The 17,054-nt window shown below is 40.3% G+C and overlaps 4 protein-coding genes across 4 annotated transcripts; 3 read left to right on the top strand and 1 right to left on the bottom strand.

Annotated features, from left to right (window-relative positions):
• Positions 1-2,714: 2,714 nt before the first annotated feature.
• On the top strand, positions 2,715-3,026 carry LOC308093004 (histone H4; the record flags this gene model as incomplete). Its single annotated transcript, XM_080439189.1, has 1 exon — positions 2,715-3,026. The coding sequence occupies one exon, from the start codon at positions 2,715-2,717 to the stop codon at positions 3,024-3,026; it is 312 nt and encodes a 103-aa protein (XP_080295315.1).
• Positions 3,027-3,939: 913 nt separating this feature from the next.
• On the top strand, positions 3,940-4,323 carry LOC308092989 (histone H2A-like; the record flags this gene model as incomplete). Its single annotated transcript, XM_080439174.1, has 1 exon — positions 3,940-4,323. One exon carries the CDS (start codon positions 3,940-3,942, stop codon positions 4,321-4,323), a length of 384 nt encoding a protein of 127 aa, XP_080295300.1.
• A 1,839-nt stretch (positions 4,324-6,162) lies between these two features.
• On the top strand, positions 6,163-6,780 carry LOC308093358 (histone H1-like; the record flags this gene model as incomplete). Its single annotated transcript, XM_080439693.1, has 1 exon — positions 6,163-6,780. One exon carries the CDS (start codon positions 6,163-6,165, stop codon positions 6,778-6,780), a length of 618 nt encoding a protein of 205 aa, XP_080295819.1.
• A 5,543-nt stretch (positions 6,781-12,323) lies between these two features.
• LOC308092992 (histone H2B 1/2-like) lies at positions 12,324-12,698 on the bottom strand (the record flags this gene model as incomplete). Its single annotated transcript, XM_080439177.1, has 1 exon — positions 12,324-12,698. The coding sequence occupies one exon, from the start codon at positions 12,696-12,698 to the stop codon at positions 12,324-12,326; it is 375 nt and encodes a 124-aa protein (XP_080295303.1).
• Positions 12,699-17,054: the final 4,356 nt, after the last annotated feature.

The raw sequence follows: 17,054 nt of genomic DNA, 5'->3' as shown, positions 1-17,054 counted from the left end.
ATCACATCATATTTTGTAATTTTTTGGCCAAATGTAGGTCTATGTCATATGGCCAATTGTGGGAGGCCATGTTGAAAGTTGTTACTGTATCATGTTAATTTCTGAGGTGTATCTGGTATGACAACCGGGTGGGGCGTGCATTTCCAACTTGCATTGTTCCTGACTTGCATCGTTACCAAGTAGGCCGGTGCAAGACAATGAACTCCCTGCTGGGACACTAGATATTCATAGTCCTGGAATGAGACACTTTCTGTACAAAGCTCTGAATCATTCATGGCCACACATCTTTACGGTAAGTGTTTTGGTGTGGTCTCCAGTATCTGGGGAAAATAAGTTCTGAATGCATTTAAATAATTGTATTCAAATTACTTAGTTTGTAAAACATATCTTGTCTAACCCTCATGTAGGCCTACACAGTAAAATCCTCATTGTTATTTTATACATTTGAAACTCTGAGAGAGTTTAATTGTGTGGCTGGCATGAAAACCATTCATAAAATGAAAGTTTATTTCAGAGTGGAGATTTGATTCATTCATGTTCAGTTTTGTATGATTCATTTGAGTTGGTCATTTCTCACTCATAGCAGTGAATATATCCATCAATAATATTAAATATATACATTATATATAACACATTTAACACTACTTCTGGACTAGGAGCTAACTGTTGTGACATTCCAAAGACGTGTTGCCATAGTGATTGAGTTCATATCTATCAGTTTGTATGTGGATTTTGTCACTGACCCTCTCTGGGGGAATATTGAAATATATATTTACTAGAAGATGTGAGAAGAACACATGAGAACATTTTTTAAAAAGTCTGTGGGTGTGGGTTTATCGACAGATAAAGTGTTGTTGCAACAGTTTCTCTTCTGCATATTGTTGTGGAGTAACATTGTGTGAAGGGTAGTTAAGTAAAACAAGACCATGTCTGATTTTGATACATGGGATGTAAGATAACAAAATGGTGTGTGTGTGAGAGAGTGAGTGAGATGAAGTTAAGTTTTGGGGAAACAGAGCATTATTTGGGGGAGAACTGTGTGTGTGTGTGTGTGTGTGTGTGTGTGTGTGTGTGTGTGTGTGTGTGTGTGTGTGTGTGTGTGGGGGTCGGGACCCCCAGGGGAGTCCCCACATGTTTTTTTTTTGGGGGGGGGGGGTAGCCAGATGATAGTGAAGTGACAATTTAAGGACTTTTAAGACCCTTTTAATACATTAAAAAAAAAGAACGAAAGAAAAGACAAAGACCATTACTGCCAACAAGTATCCAACAAACTATACTATAAAACATTGGCCAAATTGTCAAATAATATAAGAAAGAGGCAAACATTTTGAAAATAGCAGATCTACAAGCTCACAACACCTCGCAACGTAAGGCGTTGTGAGCTTGTAGATCTGCTATTTTCACAATATTTCTCTGTGGAACGGAGTCAAACAAAATGGGGGGTCCCCAGTTCAAATATGATTATTTTGGGGGGTCACGGCCTGAAACGTTTGAGAACCACTGCTCTAGCTAACCATTTAAGGACTGGGTTACATAAAAGTGTCACCAGAATTGAGTGTAATTTTCCATAAGAAAGGCCCACCAGATGCAACTTGAGGCCTTCACACAGGGGAGCAGAGCATATATAGTATAGAGGTATCCGAAGGTACATACAGTGTAGGAGGCTGAACACCAGGGCCAGTCACTGATCTCTCATTGAAGCAGAACCCTCAGAAGATCAGAGTCCAGCTGGACTCACACGTACACAACTTCACACACACTTTCACTCGTTCCACTTATGATCAGACTCTCCCTCTGATGATGTTACCACGGAAGGTCAGTTTGACTCTGGAACATCATGATGATGATGTTGAATCAATTGTTGATGGTAGGACATGATAAAAATGATTATTCATTTTGTCCCATTTCGTTTTTTTAAAGGGTATTTGTCACTTTACATTTTCACGGGTGATATTTGTCCTCTGCATTAACTATTAGGAGTGTTTAAATGTGAATATTACTCAGTTTTGTAGAATTTTTGGCATTACAGTTAGTTTGACCCGGTTCCACAGAACCGAAAAGAGCACAATAGCACCATTTCCCCCCCCTCTTTCTTATATTATTTCACAATTTGGCCAATGTTTCACCAGTTGTTATAGTATAGTTTACTTTTGATGCAGTAATGGTATTTTTTCATTTAATTTCATTCTTTTTTTTTTGGTGTTGGTAATTAGGTATTAAAAGTCCTTAAGTTGTCACTTTACTGTCATCTGGGGACCCCCCAAAATCATGTGGGCGGTCCCCACAATGAGAACCACTGTCTAGGACAGTCAAAGTGTTCCTTTACTTTGTCTTGTAAAGGAACACTGATCTGAGATGTCATCAACATATCCATATGATGATGATTATGATGTTATGATCATATCTGTTTTGTCAAAAATAAAACTTACTTTTGATTTGGCTACTGTGAAGTGTGTAATTAGTCCTCTACTTTTGATCTATTTCTACACAGCTTCCTCATACAATATAGATTCACTGTACTTTTTTTTCTGCAAACTGAGGGTGACGTAACTAAAACGAACAGAGAAGGGTGTGTGTGTGTGTATGGGGGGGGGTCAACGCCCACGCAGCGGAGTCTGCCTGTCCTCCCTTACGTTCTCAGAACACAAATAAAATGACATGGCTCCGTCCGTCCTCTCAAGTCACACAGTTTTTGAAACTTTAGTTATAACAAAATGTCAGGGCGAGGAAAAGGAGGAAAAGGTCTAGGGAAAGGAGGCGCCAAGCGTCATCGCAAGGTGCTTCGTGATAACATCCAGGGAATCACCAAGCCCGCCATCCGCCGTCTTGCTCGTCGTGGTGGTGTGAAGCGTATCTCCGGTCTGATCTACGAGGAGACCCGCGGTGTCCTCAAGGTTTTCCTGGAGAACGTGATCCGTGACGCAGTAACCTACACCGAGCACGCCAAGAGAAAGACCGTGACCGCCATGGATGTTGTCTATGCTCTGAAGAGACAGGGTCGCACTCTGTACGGCTTCGGAGGATAAATTACTGACTAAATCTACCAACGACCCAAAGGCTCTTTTAAGAGCCGCCCACACTTTATGTAATGAGTTCATTCTTAATTGTACAGAAAGATAATTTAACGATTATTATTATAAAGAAAGCAATAGATGCTGAATACACTCACTTACCATGAATATGCCGTTGCATTAGTCGTAGACGTAGACGTAGAGTACGACTCGTATGTATGAGTCGTATTCTACGGCTACAGTTGCATCGTAAAGGTAATCTCACTGACTATGTGGCCTAAAACATCGCGTTTGGCAAGTGCGCACGTGCAGCAGCACTGACTGAGTTCATGCATGATTTAGCGTCGGGGAGACATTTTATTCGGGCCTATAAACCGGTACACACAAAAAGGCATATGGCAACTAGATCGGCTGCACAACTTACTGTACACTGTTTTATGTCATGTCATGTGCGTGTTTTTCATGAATTGGGGCATACATCACTTTACGCAATATAATTAATCTATAATATATAGTGGAAAGGATCTCTCTGAATAAATAGATAGGTGGCTCTTTATTTCAGCGGCTCTGAGACGCCGTCTTTCTCTGATTGGGCTCTGGTGAGGAACCTCCTTGTTTGGGAGGAACCACAGTTTAGACTGGGAGGAACCGATCACGCCACGAGTCTAGCCTACTGATTGGTGGGGCGCTCATACACAGTCAGCCCGCGCTCTCATTCATGGTCAGGAACCTCCTTCTCTGGGAGGAACCGTTCACGGCACTAGTAGTGATTGGAGGGGCGTTCATACACACTCACCCCGCGCTCTCACTCATATTCATGATTGGTGGGGCGCCCACAGACAGCACTGAGTTGAAGATATAAAAGGTTTCGTGTTCGTGTCCACCAGCACATTTCTTCGTAGTCTAACTCAAGAAATAAAGCAGAAAAATGTCAGGACGAGGCAAAACCGGAGGAAAGACCAGGGTGAAGTCCAAGACCCGCTCATCTCGTGCCGGGCTCCAGTTCCCCGTCGGTCGTGTTCACAGACTGTTGCGCAAAGGCAACTACGCCCAGCGTGTCGGTGCCGGTGCCCCAGTCTATCTGGCGGCTGTCTTAGAGTACCTGACCGCTGAGATCCTGGAGTTGGCTGGAAACGCCGCCCGTGACAACAAGAAGTCTCGCATCATCCCCCGTCATCTCCAGCTGGCCGTCCGCAACGACGAGGAGCTCAACAGACTGTTGGGTGGAGTGACCATCGCTCAGGGCGGTGTGCTGCCCAACATCCAGGCTGTCCTGCTCCCCAAGAAGACCGAGAAAGCGGCCAAGAAATAAATCTTCATTCGACTGAACAGGCCCCCACAAAGGCTCTTTTAAGAGCCACCCACTGTTTCAACATAACGAGTTAATTCCATTGCCCTCTGGGAAGTGTTAGCTCTATAAGCGCCTAATTGTTATCTTGTGTATTATGTATTTGTATCCTCTGCACTGTATCGTGTATAGTGGTAAGACTCTACCAATCACTCTCGCGGCTCGCGCGCACATTTCATTTCTAAGAAGCTTTTATTGGCACGAGAAAATCTGCGTTTGCGCGCACTTACAATTTCACTCACATTTTTATCCTGATAAATTAAAGCACCTTATTGACAGCCATGCTTTTTTGTGTATCGCGTTCTTCAAAGAGTACAATTTGACTGTAAAAGAAACATTGTCACTAGGTGTAACCTATATAATATACAGTAAAAGTGTGGAATAATGAAACGTGGAATACAATAAGCTTCTACTGCAGTGTAATACTAACTTATTACTTATACTTAAAGGGATATTTCACTTTCACATAAAATAAACATTAAAAAAAAATATTTAAAAAAAATGAAAAGTTATGGCAAAATAAAGGCCCCCTCACACATTAGTAGGACACTCTAATGCGTGAGGGGGCCATGAATTTTCCATTACTTTTTTCATTTATTTTTAATATATATTTTAAATGTTTCCCCCCGCCGAAAGTGAAGTATCCCTTTAAAAAATAAGAGAACACCTTCACTTAAAGTGTATAAAATATTCAACATTTCTCATTTTGACATTTTCAGGCACTAATATTCATTGCAAAAATTGTCTTTTCAAATGGCAAAAAAACATGACTACAACATGTAAGAAACTTGTCATCTTGCCAACTCCATCTTGTCACTGACCCCAACCCCCCAATTCTCAATACACAATGTTATATATTTAAATACTTCTTGCTATTAGACTAATGAGGTTAGCTTGATAAACTTTATTTCTCTCCTAATAAAGTTGTTTATTTTGATTAATTTTGTAAAGCGTCTTTGGGTACTAAGAAAAGCGCTATATAAGTTTGATATTATCAGTATTATTAAACTAGAATCAATCCTCTGCTCAGAACTGTCGTGCAGTTTAAGGTGTTTTCACTTGTCTTGCCATAGTAATACTACTGAAGGGATATCGACCCACTCAGGTTAATGTTAAACCGTTTTGTTTTATAACCATTAGATGACAGTGTTGCATTAAAGAAGACACATGTTTGGAATTAGATTAGAGCAGGGGTCTGCATCTTCACAGTATTATCAATGGTAGCCTAATCTAATGCATGGAAGGAGTGTGTCAGTGAAAGAGTCATAATCAAATACAGATACCACAGTTGATTGAATATTTAAACAAGTTTCATTTTCTAGTTTGATCACAGTAAGTTGTCCACAAATGGAAGTTTTCCAATAGCTGTCACCTGACATTGTAAGTCGGGATCGATCCACCATCATGATGCAGTCAACTGGAGTGTGTTTACTGGGGTAAGAAAACCTGGTATTTTTAGCTAAACGGATGGCAAAACAACAGTATAGTTTATGGTATTGCGTCGCCAGGTATATCTGCTAAGAGGATTGTGAGTAGTGTTGTTAATGTAACTTAGTTTAAAATGCTTTAGAAGAAAAATGACAGAGGAAACACTATGCTCTGACAGTGAAGGGTGATGTTTTGAGCGTATCACTTAAAACGAGTCGCAGAATCGATGACAGACGGTTTTTCTTTTTTTCAAGCTACTAGGCAGGTGATTGGATGATCCCGCCCCTAGCAGCCGCTGATTGGTTCGAACACGCAGTGTTCGGGCAGCTTTACTCCCTGCGCAATCCCAGACCTCCTTCCTGAAATCAAATGCAAATGAGATTTCCGGAGGGAGGGGGGTTTACCAGGCTAGCTCCGGCTAAGGCCGCCAAGAAGAAGGCCGCTCCCCGACCCAAGAAGACCGGCCCCAGCGTCTCTGAGCTCGTTGTCAAGGCCGTGTCCGCCTCCAAGGAACGGAGCGGTGTGTCTCTGGCTGCTGTTAAGAAAGCTCTGGCTGCCGGCGGCTACGATGTTGAGAAGAACAAGGCCCGCGTCAAGATCGCCGTCAAGAGCCTGGTCGCTAAAGGCACCCTGGTCCAGCTCAAAGGCACTGGTGCATCTGGCTCTTTCAAGATGAACAAGAAAGCTGAAGCGGTGAAGGCGAAGAAGCCTGCCGCTAAGAAAGCAGTTGCAGCCAAGAAGCCTGTTGCAGCCAAGAAGCCCGCAGCGGCTAAGAAGCCCAAGAAGGCGGTAGTAAAGAAGACTGTAGCCGTCAAGAAATCGCCAAAGAAAGCCAAGAAGCTTGCCGTCAAGAAAGTGGTAGCTAAAAGTCCGAAGAAGGCCACTAAGAGCCCCAAGAAAGTGGCTAAGAAGCCTGCAGCAGCCAAGAAAGCTCCAGCCAAGAAGGTTTCCAAACCCAAGGCAGCAAAGAAGGCAGCTCCCAAAAAGAAGTAGACTGCCTGTACCATCTACCCACAAAAGGCTCTTTTAAGAGCCAACCACTTCCTTTTATTAGAGTATCCTCACATTTTACTCATGGTCACATGTGAGGACTGGAATTATAACCAGTTTGTGCCTGTGTGTTAATAGTCAAATACCACACACAAATTGTTCATAACAAAGTCTAGTTAAAAAAAATTACACAAATGGGGCACTTGCTGAAATATAATTGACATAGTAGCCTAGTAAATAAACATTCCCGCAGCCGGACCGGGAAAACCCAGTTTCTCCCTTACGTCGTCAGACCACATATAAAACGACATGGCTCTAATAAAAAGTAAAGTAGTTTAATAACCTTATCTTATGACATTTTCATCATGGAAATGAACACAATTAAATATTTTTTGCATGTGTCTAGGGGTGTGTGTGTGTGTGTGTGTGTGTGTGTGTGTGTGTGTGTGTGTGTGTGTGTGTGTGTGTGTGTGTGTGTGTGTGTGTGTGTGTGTGTGTGTGTGTGTGTGTGTGTGTGTGTGTGTGTGTGTGTGTGTGTGAATAGGTTGTGCAGCTGGTCCAGTTGCCCAATGTTCTGTTGTAGTTTTGGTGTGTGGGCCTTATACAAAATGTGTACACCTATTAGGCCTGAATAAAATGTCCACTTGAGGAAACTAATGGAAGAACACATATGTATTGATGTCAGTCTGTTGTTGAGTGCAACCCTCCTTTGAAAGTTCATTTGCACTTTCCCATGACAACAAGGAAGAATGTGTGATGGTGTGTTGTGACTGACAATGAGTAAATTCGACATCTAACCCAGGCATCAAGCATGAACAAAACATTCATGTGTGCCAGCATCACAACAGCCTCTAGCTTCCTCCTTTTCTCAAATATCACCCAGTGTACAAGAGAGGTTGATACTGTAGAGAATAAAGGCAGATTGATTATAATATCATGCATTTGGAAGTTATCCTGTTAACAATCCTGTATAATTAAAAAAACAACAAAAAAACGCCTATACACAGCATACCCAAAGTAAATTGATTGTTGTTCTTGAACCATTTGGAATAAATGCATGGGCATGGTCTCACCTTTTTTCCCCCTCAGCAAAAAGAATGAACTCTCTTTGCAACTGATATTGAGTAATACAAGTTTGAACCTACCGGAATAGAAAGTTAAACATTTTCGAGCTGGAAAACACAATGTGGCCACAGTATGAAGCATTACCTAGCCCATGACCATAAAACCTTTGATTCTGTGGTGAAAAAACAAACAAACAATATTTAATTATATGATATACTATATTTAATAAATACACTTTGTTTTGCGTTTTTCAAAAAAATAATAATCACAGAATCAAATGTTTTATGGTTATGATTCACCAGGAGCCTGGATGGCTTGATTCTAGGCTAAAATAATTGATATACATGTTTTTGGAAATCTCTATGGGAACAAATAATGGCCTATTTTTGTGTGGAACCACAAAATGGCAGCCACTGCTATGCCCTATTGGGGTTTCTGTTGGTTTCTTGACAGAAAACGTGGTTTGGACTTTATATATCGCTGGATTGTATCATGTGTACTCTTCCCCAAAGTTTGGATGTCAGCCTGTTTTAGGAACTAAGAATGATGTGTTAGTCCCTGCAGACGATTCTATGGTCAGATACCTGGGTAATTCTTATGGGACCTTCTGTCACATCTCCACCCGTGCACTTCACCCCTCATAGTACATCTATGCCTGTAATGTGGAGCATGAGGCATGAATACGTGATTCTTATTACTAAATCATTATTCCACTTTATGTTATAATTAACACCTGTATTATATAAGCAAAGCATTGATGAGCATGAGACCTTGAGAAAGCAGGAGAACCTATCAAGACATGTAAGTAGCAAAACTGCAAATGTCTCACACACACACACACACACACACACACACACACACACACACACACACACACACACACACACACACACACACACACACACACACACACACACACACACACACACACACACACACATTTTACTTCTCATCTAATATCCACTCTATTCTAATCCACTCTACTTGATTATACTTTGTTCTGTGGTTGATGAATATCCCTTCCTTTCCATTGTTCAGGATTTAATTCTGGCAATTGTATTACATAGTCCAATGCAAAACAGTGACTACGTCACTATGATTGAATATTTAATATTTTCTTTCCTTGTTCCTGCTCTGCTCTGATCCTGCAGACTTGTCGCTACCTCCTGTCTCCTGAGAGAGAGACTTTAGTGTTCTAGCTTTCTTTAATATAAAAGCATGATTCTCAGGAGTTACCCCTTCCCCCTTTTTAGTCAGGTAAGTAACATCTTTTCTATTACACCTGTCTGGGTGAAATGTATACAAGCAGCCGTTAGGAGGTGAAGTTCAGTTAATATAACATTTCTGAGCTATGCTTTTATCTTTAAGACTACGGGTCAATGTTACTGTTGTCATTTCACTAAATGACAGTCATCTAGTTCATTATCAGTTATCCTCAAATGCCCCAATATGTTTTTGATTTTTACGAATGTACTTTTTTCTTTTTTCTTCAACACAATGTTAACATTTAGATAGCAGGTTAATTTAGTAAAATGTCAGATTTACCTGCTAACCTAATATTATCCTATTAATAGTACAGATTATTATTTTGATAGATTTTAGAGCAAATGGAGAGCAAACACAAAATGTGCATCCTCATTTACGGAAAAACAGAACAGATGTATGTATGAGCCACAGGAGGGTAATTGAGAAGATCGAGTTGGTCTCACAAATACCACTGCTGAAGAATGTCAGGTGCAACTCAATTATGCTAATGACAATGTTATGTTGATGTATCTTCCAGATTAACTAACAGCTAAGCCCAACATCACAGTGATTGATTGATGTACTTTATTTAGTAAGACATGACAACACGTCTATGAATTGAATACCAAGGCCCTCATTGGAAACAAGTCCGCAAGGACTTTTATGAACGGACCTGTTAGACAAAGTATTTTAAATGTAACTGTGCTGTTTTACATTTTTTGCCTAATAAAATATTCAATCAACCAATCAAAACAACATCAGTACATGGAAGTACAAATTCACAATACAAGGTCTACTAAACTGGGAGACTCATTAAGCAATGAGCTTGTTTAAGATGAGATCCCCATGCACACAAATCATGATGACATATAAGAGACAGACATATATACACACTACTATACAGAATGTCATACAATCAGCTTACAGGTTACTGGTATGAAGACTGAAAAAAATGTACAAGAGAAGAAAAATAAATAGGGGGGGGGGGTAGGGGGGGTAGAGGGGTAGGTTAAGACTTAGACAGGGGCCATTTTCGAATTACAGCCTCCTGAAGGTGTATCTTTAGGGCAGTTTTGAAACTGATAGGGTTTTACACTCCTTTACTTCTTTTGGTAGGGCATTCCACATTTTTGATGAATAGCATGAGAAGAGTTCATTCCCTTTGTTGAGCCAAATCTGGGTTGAACATGATTAGTGGAGCTGCCTCTGGTGTTATGATCGTGGACTTCATTAACATTTAGGAAGTATTTAGACAAATACAGGGGGATCCCAATGTTGTGGTGTATCTTGAAGACCAGGCCCATAGCAAGTTGCTGTACTCTGTCCTCAACCCTAAGCCATCCAATCCTAGCAAAATGAGCAGGGGTTAGATAGGTTTTGTCTTGTGATTGAGGCCAAGAAGTAGCCTTACTAGTTTGTTTTGGGATGTTTGGAGCCTTGTTTTTAAGGCCTTGGAGGTGTTGTGATACCATGAAGTGCATGCATAATCATAATAACCTTGTATGAGGGCCCCTGCAAGATTCTTCAGAGTATTCTTACTGACTAGACGTCCAATCCTATACAAAAAGCGAGTTCTTTGGTTAACCTTTTTGATCACTCTTTCGGCGTTTTTGTTACCGAGAGGTTTGCCTCCAAGATGGAACCCAGGTAGGTAATTTGAAGTCAATGAAGCTGCCTGGTGGCAGACATCTATCCATGCTTGTGTGCAATGCACACAACTTTTACCCCAAACAAATCCTATAGTCATGTGGCTGAGAGACGGCCAGGAAATCTCAGGTGTCATTTCATCATCAGGTGTTGACTAGCGGAGATTTCTATTATCAATTCCATTCCTTCCTGGAGTACACTCCAAAACATGTAGACAGATTCCAGGTCATTGTTGACCTGGCATCCTATAGTGTATAGTTTCAATGTAGGCTGATGATAGGTTCTTGGTTTACGTATGTATAAGTTATTATTAGATTATTGGTTTACTTATGTATTACTTTATTATTAGATTATTATTTCTATGCATTTGATGTATCATTGATGTATTATGATGTATTATAATATATTATCTTGTGTCCTTGCTTACTGTGAATCGCTCTGGATAAAGAGCGTCTGCTAAATACCTAAACTGTAAACTGTAAACACCAGGAGAGACAATTACCTGTATAGTGGAACACCCCAGCCTCAGCTGAGCCCATGTTTCAACACTGGGGTAAGATTAATCAGATGATCAAAACACACTTGTCCCCATTTTTTTCGCAGACCGCTCGCCCCCAGCGGTTCTTGTATTTGTTTTACTGAGGTTAAGTTTAGGAACAAGGTTAGGTTTAGGCATAGTATTACTGAGGGTATATTTTTAGGAATAAGGTTAGATTCAGGCATAGTTTTACTCGGGTTATGTTTAGCAATACCGGTGGTGACCTTTATGAGGTCGCCGGATTTGACCCGTGTTTTGGGGCTAGTGTTCTTGTATTCGCAATGAGTACTATTGGAATAAATAGCTATTTAACACTTATTTTAACCTAAGAAAATCCCTTACCCTACCTTTAAGCACAAATATGAAGAACATGCACACCATGCACACCAAGTAATATGGTTCAAAGGTGGAGGTGGAGAATTTAGTCAAAGTCACGATAGATTGATAAATGCCGACAATTGAGGTGGTCTCTGCATATTCCGTTTTTTGGCATATGCAGGGTGAATGCATTTAGGCAGGTATTTAGGCAGGTATACATGGTCAAGACAATCTGAAGAAAGGTGATTTAAGTGGTACTAGATCTTCAGAATGTGGTGTCTACAAGAAGGAATGGATCCATCCTGCCTGGTATCTACAGTTTAGGCCAGTTTAAGTAACTTAAATCACCTTTCTTCCCCATTCTGATGCTCGGTTTGAACTGCGGCAGATGTTCTTGACCATGTATACATGCCTGAATGCACCGAGTTGCTGGCATTTAATTGGCTGATTATAGATTTGCGTTAACGTGTAGAGGGCCTACCTATTAAAGTAGCCGTCGAGTGTATATGTGCATGTATATGATGATTTTTTTGTGTTTTGGATGTGTTCAGCCGGAGGTCGCTGTCATCACTCATTTCCTGTGTGTGTGTACCTGACAATAGGTTGACTGTTTGCACATTATCTCATATACAATGCACTGACACTCTTTTGAACCTTAATGTGGATAAACTCTTCAAGTGAGAATATGGGTGGTCCTTAAAAGGACCTTTGTATTTATGTCAGACTATGCAGTTTACTTGGAGCTGGTGTACTTGGTCACAGCCTTTGTGCCCTCAGACACAGCGTGCTTGGCCAGCTCACCGGGGAGCAGCAGGCGAACGGCGGTCTGAATCTCCCTGGATGTGATGGTGGAGCGCTTGTTGTAGTGAGCCAGACGAGAGGCTTCACCGGCGATGCGCTCAAAGATGTCGTTGACAAAGGAGTTCATGATGCCCATGGCCTTAGAAGAGATACCGGTGTCAGGGTGGACCTGCTTCAGGACCTTGTACACGTAGATGGCATAGCTCTCCTTCCTGGTCTTTCTGCGCTTCTTGCCTCCCTTAACGGCAGTTTTGGTGACAGCTTTCTTGGAGCCCTTCTTGGGCGCAGGCTTCGCTGGCTCAGGCATGCTGTTAGAACTCAAAGACTTGCGGCAACGAATGTGTAATAACAATGTTGTTGCAGCACTATTTATAGCTAGCCAATGCAAATGAAGTGTGCGACTCCCAGCATATGATTGGTTGAGCTGTATCTGCACCGTCACATGCTCCACAGAGGGTGGTGTCTGCTGCCCAACGAGTGCCTCAGTGTCAGTGGTAGAAGTACTCTGATAGAAGTAAAACTCCAGCATTAAAAATGTTACTCAAGTATTACTACAAACACATTCAACATGTATACACACACATCAATGCATCCACACATCCATTCCAAATAACTTGATTTACACTGGCTCCCTGAATGTCAAAGAATTGACTTCAAAATACTACTGTTGGTTTCTTGGTTTAATTATAAAGCATTGAATGATTTAGCCAAACTATACCTACATAGACCCATAAATATAGCTGTACACTGACTCCCTGTATGTCAAGTAATTTGACAATCAAAATATTACTGTGGTTTATAAATCATTGAATGGGTTAGAGACTAAATACTTTTCTAATAGGGCACAATATCATTAACCATCAGACCTCTCAGGTCATCTAGGACAGTGGTTCTCAACCGGTCCCCACATGATTTTACCCAGATGATAGTGAAGTGACAATTTGAGGACTTTGAAGAAGAAGAAAAAAAAAAGACCATTACTGCATCACAAGTAATCAAGAAAAAATACCATTACTGCATCAAAAGGAATCAAGAAAAAAGACCATCACTGTATCAAACATCAACAAATATTACTATAAAAACTGGTCAAACATTGGCCAAATTGTCAAATATTACAAGTATCATAATACAAATTAAGAAAATAGCTGATCTACAAGCTCACAACGCCTTATCTGTGGAACCGAGTCAAACTAATTGTAATGCCTCAACATCTACAATTCCAAGTGCTTGTCAGGGTGGGGGTCCCCAGTTCAAATATGATTATTTTGGGGCCTGAAAATTAAGGCCCGGGCCTAACTGGGCCGGCCCGAACAATTACCATACTTTTAGGCCGAAAACAAGTTTTGAACTGAGCAGTTCAGTAAATACTTAAGTATTCAAAAGTAAAACATTAAAAAAAATGTGAAAATACCCGATCTACAAGCTCACGTGTCGCAGCACAATGCGGTGAGCTTGAAGATCGGCGATTTGCACTATATTTGAAATAGGGATGGGTGGTTAATTCATAATATATTTTTGTAGGTTTCAGTCCCAAGTGCCCCTTCCTAGAAATGTAGAGTCAAAAGTACAACTCCAAAAATGTCACACACACACACACACACACATACACACACACACACACACACACACACACACACACACACACACACACACACACACACAATTATTCCAAATGCCATTTGATAGAACAGTTAGTTGCCCCCTCCCCCCTTCTTGTTCGTTTCGTAACCCCTCAGCTTACAGTAATATTGCTAGTCAAACATCTACTTCATTATTTGCTGTTCATTTCCCCCCTTAATATCCGTGTCAATCCAAGACACTGATGCAATATTAATAACATTTGTTCGGATACATTTACATTTGTAACATCGTTTACGTTAAACGTTTTTTCATTGTCACATAACCTATGATAAACTTAGTATTTAATCAATGAAGCACTACGAATATGTCCATGACTTCATGTCTCGCTTATTTGAGTAATGTGACATTTCCCATTTAGCTACTGCACAATGAAATAATCTCGATGATGTAGAGGTGGACCAGGGTTACTTTGAACTATACAATGTTCATGGTACTATTCGATTTCAATGTTATTTTGAGTAACAAAAACAAACGAAAAACACACACAAACGCTGGGGGGATCTTAGAAGAGAGCCTTAGAATGGTGTGCTGGACTCTGTATGTTATTGTCATACATTTCATTGTTGAGCCACTAGGTGGTGCATGTATGTTGTGTAATCCTTTAGCCTGTGTCACTGTGGTCAAACATTGGGCCTAATTAAGGGGAATTAGGAACACCTGTCTACCTCAGTATGCTCAGATCTCCTCAGTTTGCAAGTTGTGACTGCAGATAGCAGATGTTTGACCTCCACTCTGTTTGTGATCGCCATAGGATCATGCTTGTAAGTTTGTGGATTCCTTTCTTTGTGAAAAATGGTTTTGTGTTGATATTTGCTAACTTAGGCTACAGTGTTGTGTTTTATTAAACTTTGTAGCTTACACCTGTTTGTTTATGGCATTAGCTGGTGTTGCATCAGCCAGCATTATGTTCATTTGGGTTGTATTGTAGCTGCTCTCCTGTTATTTGGGGTTGTGCTTAAATTCATGTCATGTGTGTATAATTTTGCAGCACTGCATAATGTATATAGTGCAGTATACATGACCAATCAATGTTTATTTCTCTTTATTGTAGTTTTACTGTGTGTTTCCTGCTACACTGTTACCAAGTGGAGGAATAAATCCATTGCTCTGCGAGAAACAGTAAAAGGACTCCCAGTTGTCTGTCTGCGTTGTTGAAAAAGGGGGAACTTTTTGACGAGGGCGGAATATACTTTGAATGTATGAATATGAAAAATCGCTTAAATAACTATTGAATTGATTATATAACTCATTGAGTTTAAAAAAAGGTTTAGAATTGTTAGCTTTGCATTTATGAATATGAAATATAGCTAAAATAACTATTACATTTTATGACTTCAACGTTCGGCCTACTCAGGACATGTCGGCTACCATTTGAATTTTTGAAATTTGTACTTTTAGAGATATTTCACTTTTTACTGCAAAAAAATCCCATTCATTTCAATGGGGAAATTCATACTTTTAGCTAGAAACTCCGTTCCAACTCTATAACATTCAGCCTACTTAGGACATATTGGCTACCATTTGAATTTTTGAAATAATTTGTAATTTTAGAGATATTTCACTTTTTACTGCAAAAAAAATCCCTTCATTTCAATGGGGAAATCCTATTTAGCTACAGTGGAGCCTAGCAACTGCTTATTAGACCCTAGCAACACCATATTAGACCATAGCAACCACCTATCATACCCTAGCAACCACCGATTAGACCCTAGCAACCACCGTTCTACCCTAGCAACCACCTGTTTTACCATAGTAACCACATATTAGACCATATAGACTGCATATTAGACCTTAGCAACCACCTATTGGACCCTAGCAACCGCTTATTAGACCCTAGCAACCACCTGTTTTACCCTAGCAGCCACCTGTTTTACCCTAGCAACCGGCTATCAGACCCTAGCAACCACAGTTTTACCCTAGAAAACTACATTTTACACTATTCAACACCGACAAACCTTTAGAACCGTAGACCTTTAGAACCTTTAGAACCTTTCAAACTTTTAGGACTTTAAACCTTTCAAACCTTTAACACTACTAACAATACTCAATACCTTCAACATTCTTAGCGATCCCACACTATTTCTTCAGGAACAGTACTTTCTAGTTGTGGGAATGTTATCTTCACTATTTTTGTGGGACCGCTTTAGGGCCTTTTGCTGATGAGGCCATTACACTTACTGACACATGACATAAGATATGATCATAAGCAGGGTTCAATGTCTCTTAATTTGTAAACTGTATATATGCCAGAGTGCCAAAGGCCAATTTCCATTTTGTTTGACATTTTAATAGGTAATCGTTTTTTTAACTTTACTTAAAGGTCAGGTATAATGCATTATAATCACATAATGCACTCATAAGGCTTCATAACACTCAAGGCTTCATAACACTCATTATAAACGTTTATAATTATGCATAACTACACGTAATAAATGTTATGGCAGTTATAATGTGCTGTTCTGCTGAGCTTATGATGCATTATGATCAGCACTCACAATACTTCATAAACCTATCTATAAGTTGTTACTTAAAAGTGCAATATAACTCATTATAAATGTGATTATAATGCATTATAGACCCGACCTTAACATACAGTCTAACCACGTTTTCTTTGCCTTTTGTTAGCTGGCTACCAGCTGGGTATGAATATCATCAGCCAGTGTTAGTACAGCTATTTAAATATGGGTCTATGTGGGTATATTTTGGCTGAACCATTCAATACTTTATAAACCAAGTAACCAACAGTTAGTATTTTGAAGTCAATTCTTTGAGATACAGGGAGCCAGTGTAAATCTAGTTATTTGGGGGGTTTGTGTGGGTAGTACATGGACATATGTGGATGCATTGATGTGTATATGTGTTGAATGTGTATGTGGGAATACTCAAGTAATAAAAAGTCATCTACCATTGACACTGGTGCAGTTGTTGGGCAACAGACACCACCCTCTGTGGAGTGTGGAGCATGCGATGGCGCAGATACAGCTCAACCAATCATATGCTGGGAGTCGCACACTTCATTTGC

This window comes from Gymnoscopelus braueri (assembly GCF_963280865.1).
Source record: "Gymnoscopelus braueri genome assembly, chromosome: 10".
Classification (NCBI taxonomy): domain Eukaryota; kingdom Metazoa; phylum Chordata; class Actinopteri; order Myctophiformes; family Myctophidae; genus Gymnoscopelus; species Gymnoscopelus braueri.
This window is presented reverse-complemented; position numbering and strand designations above follow the sequence as displayed.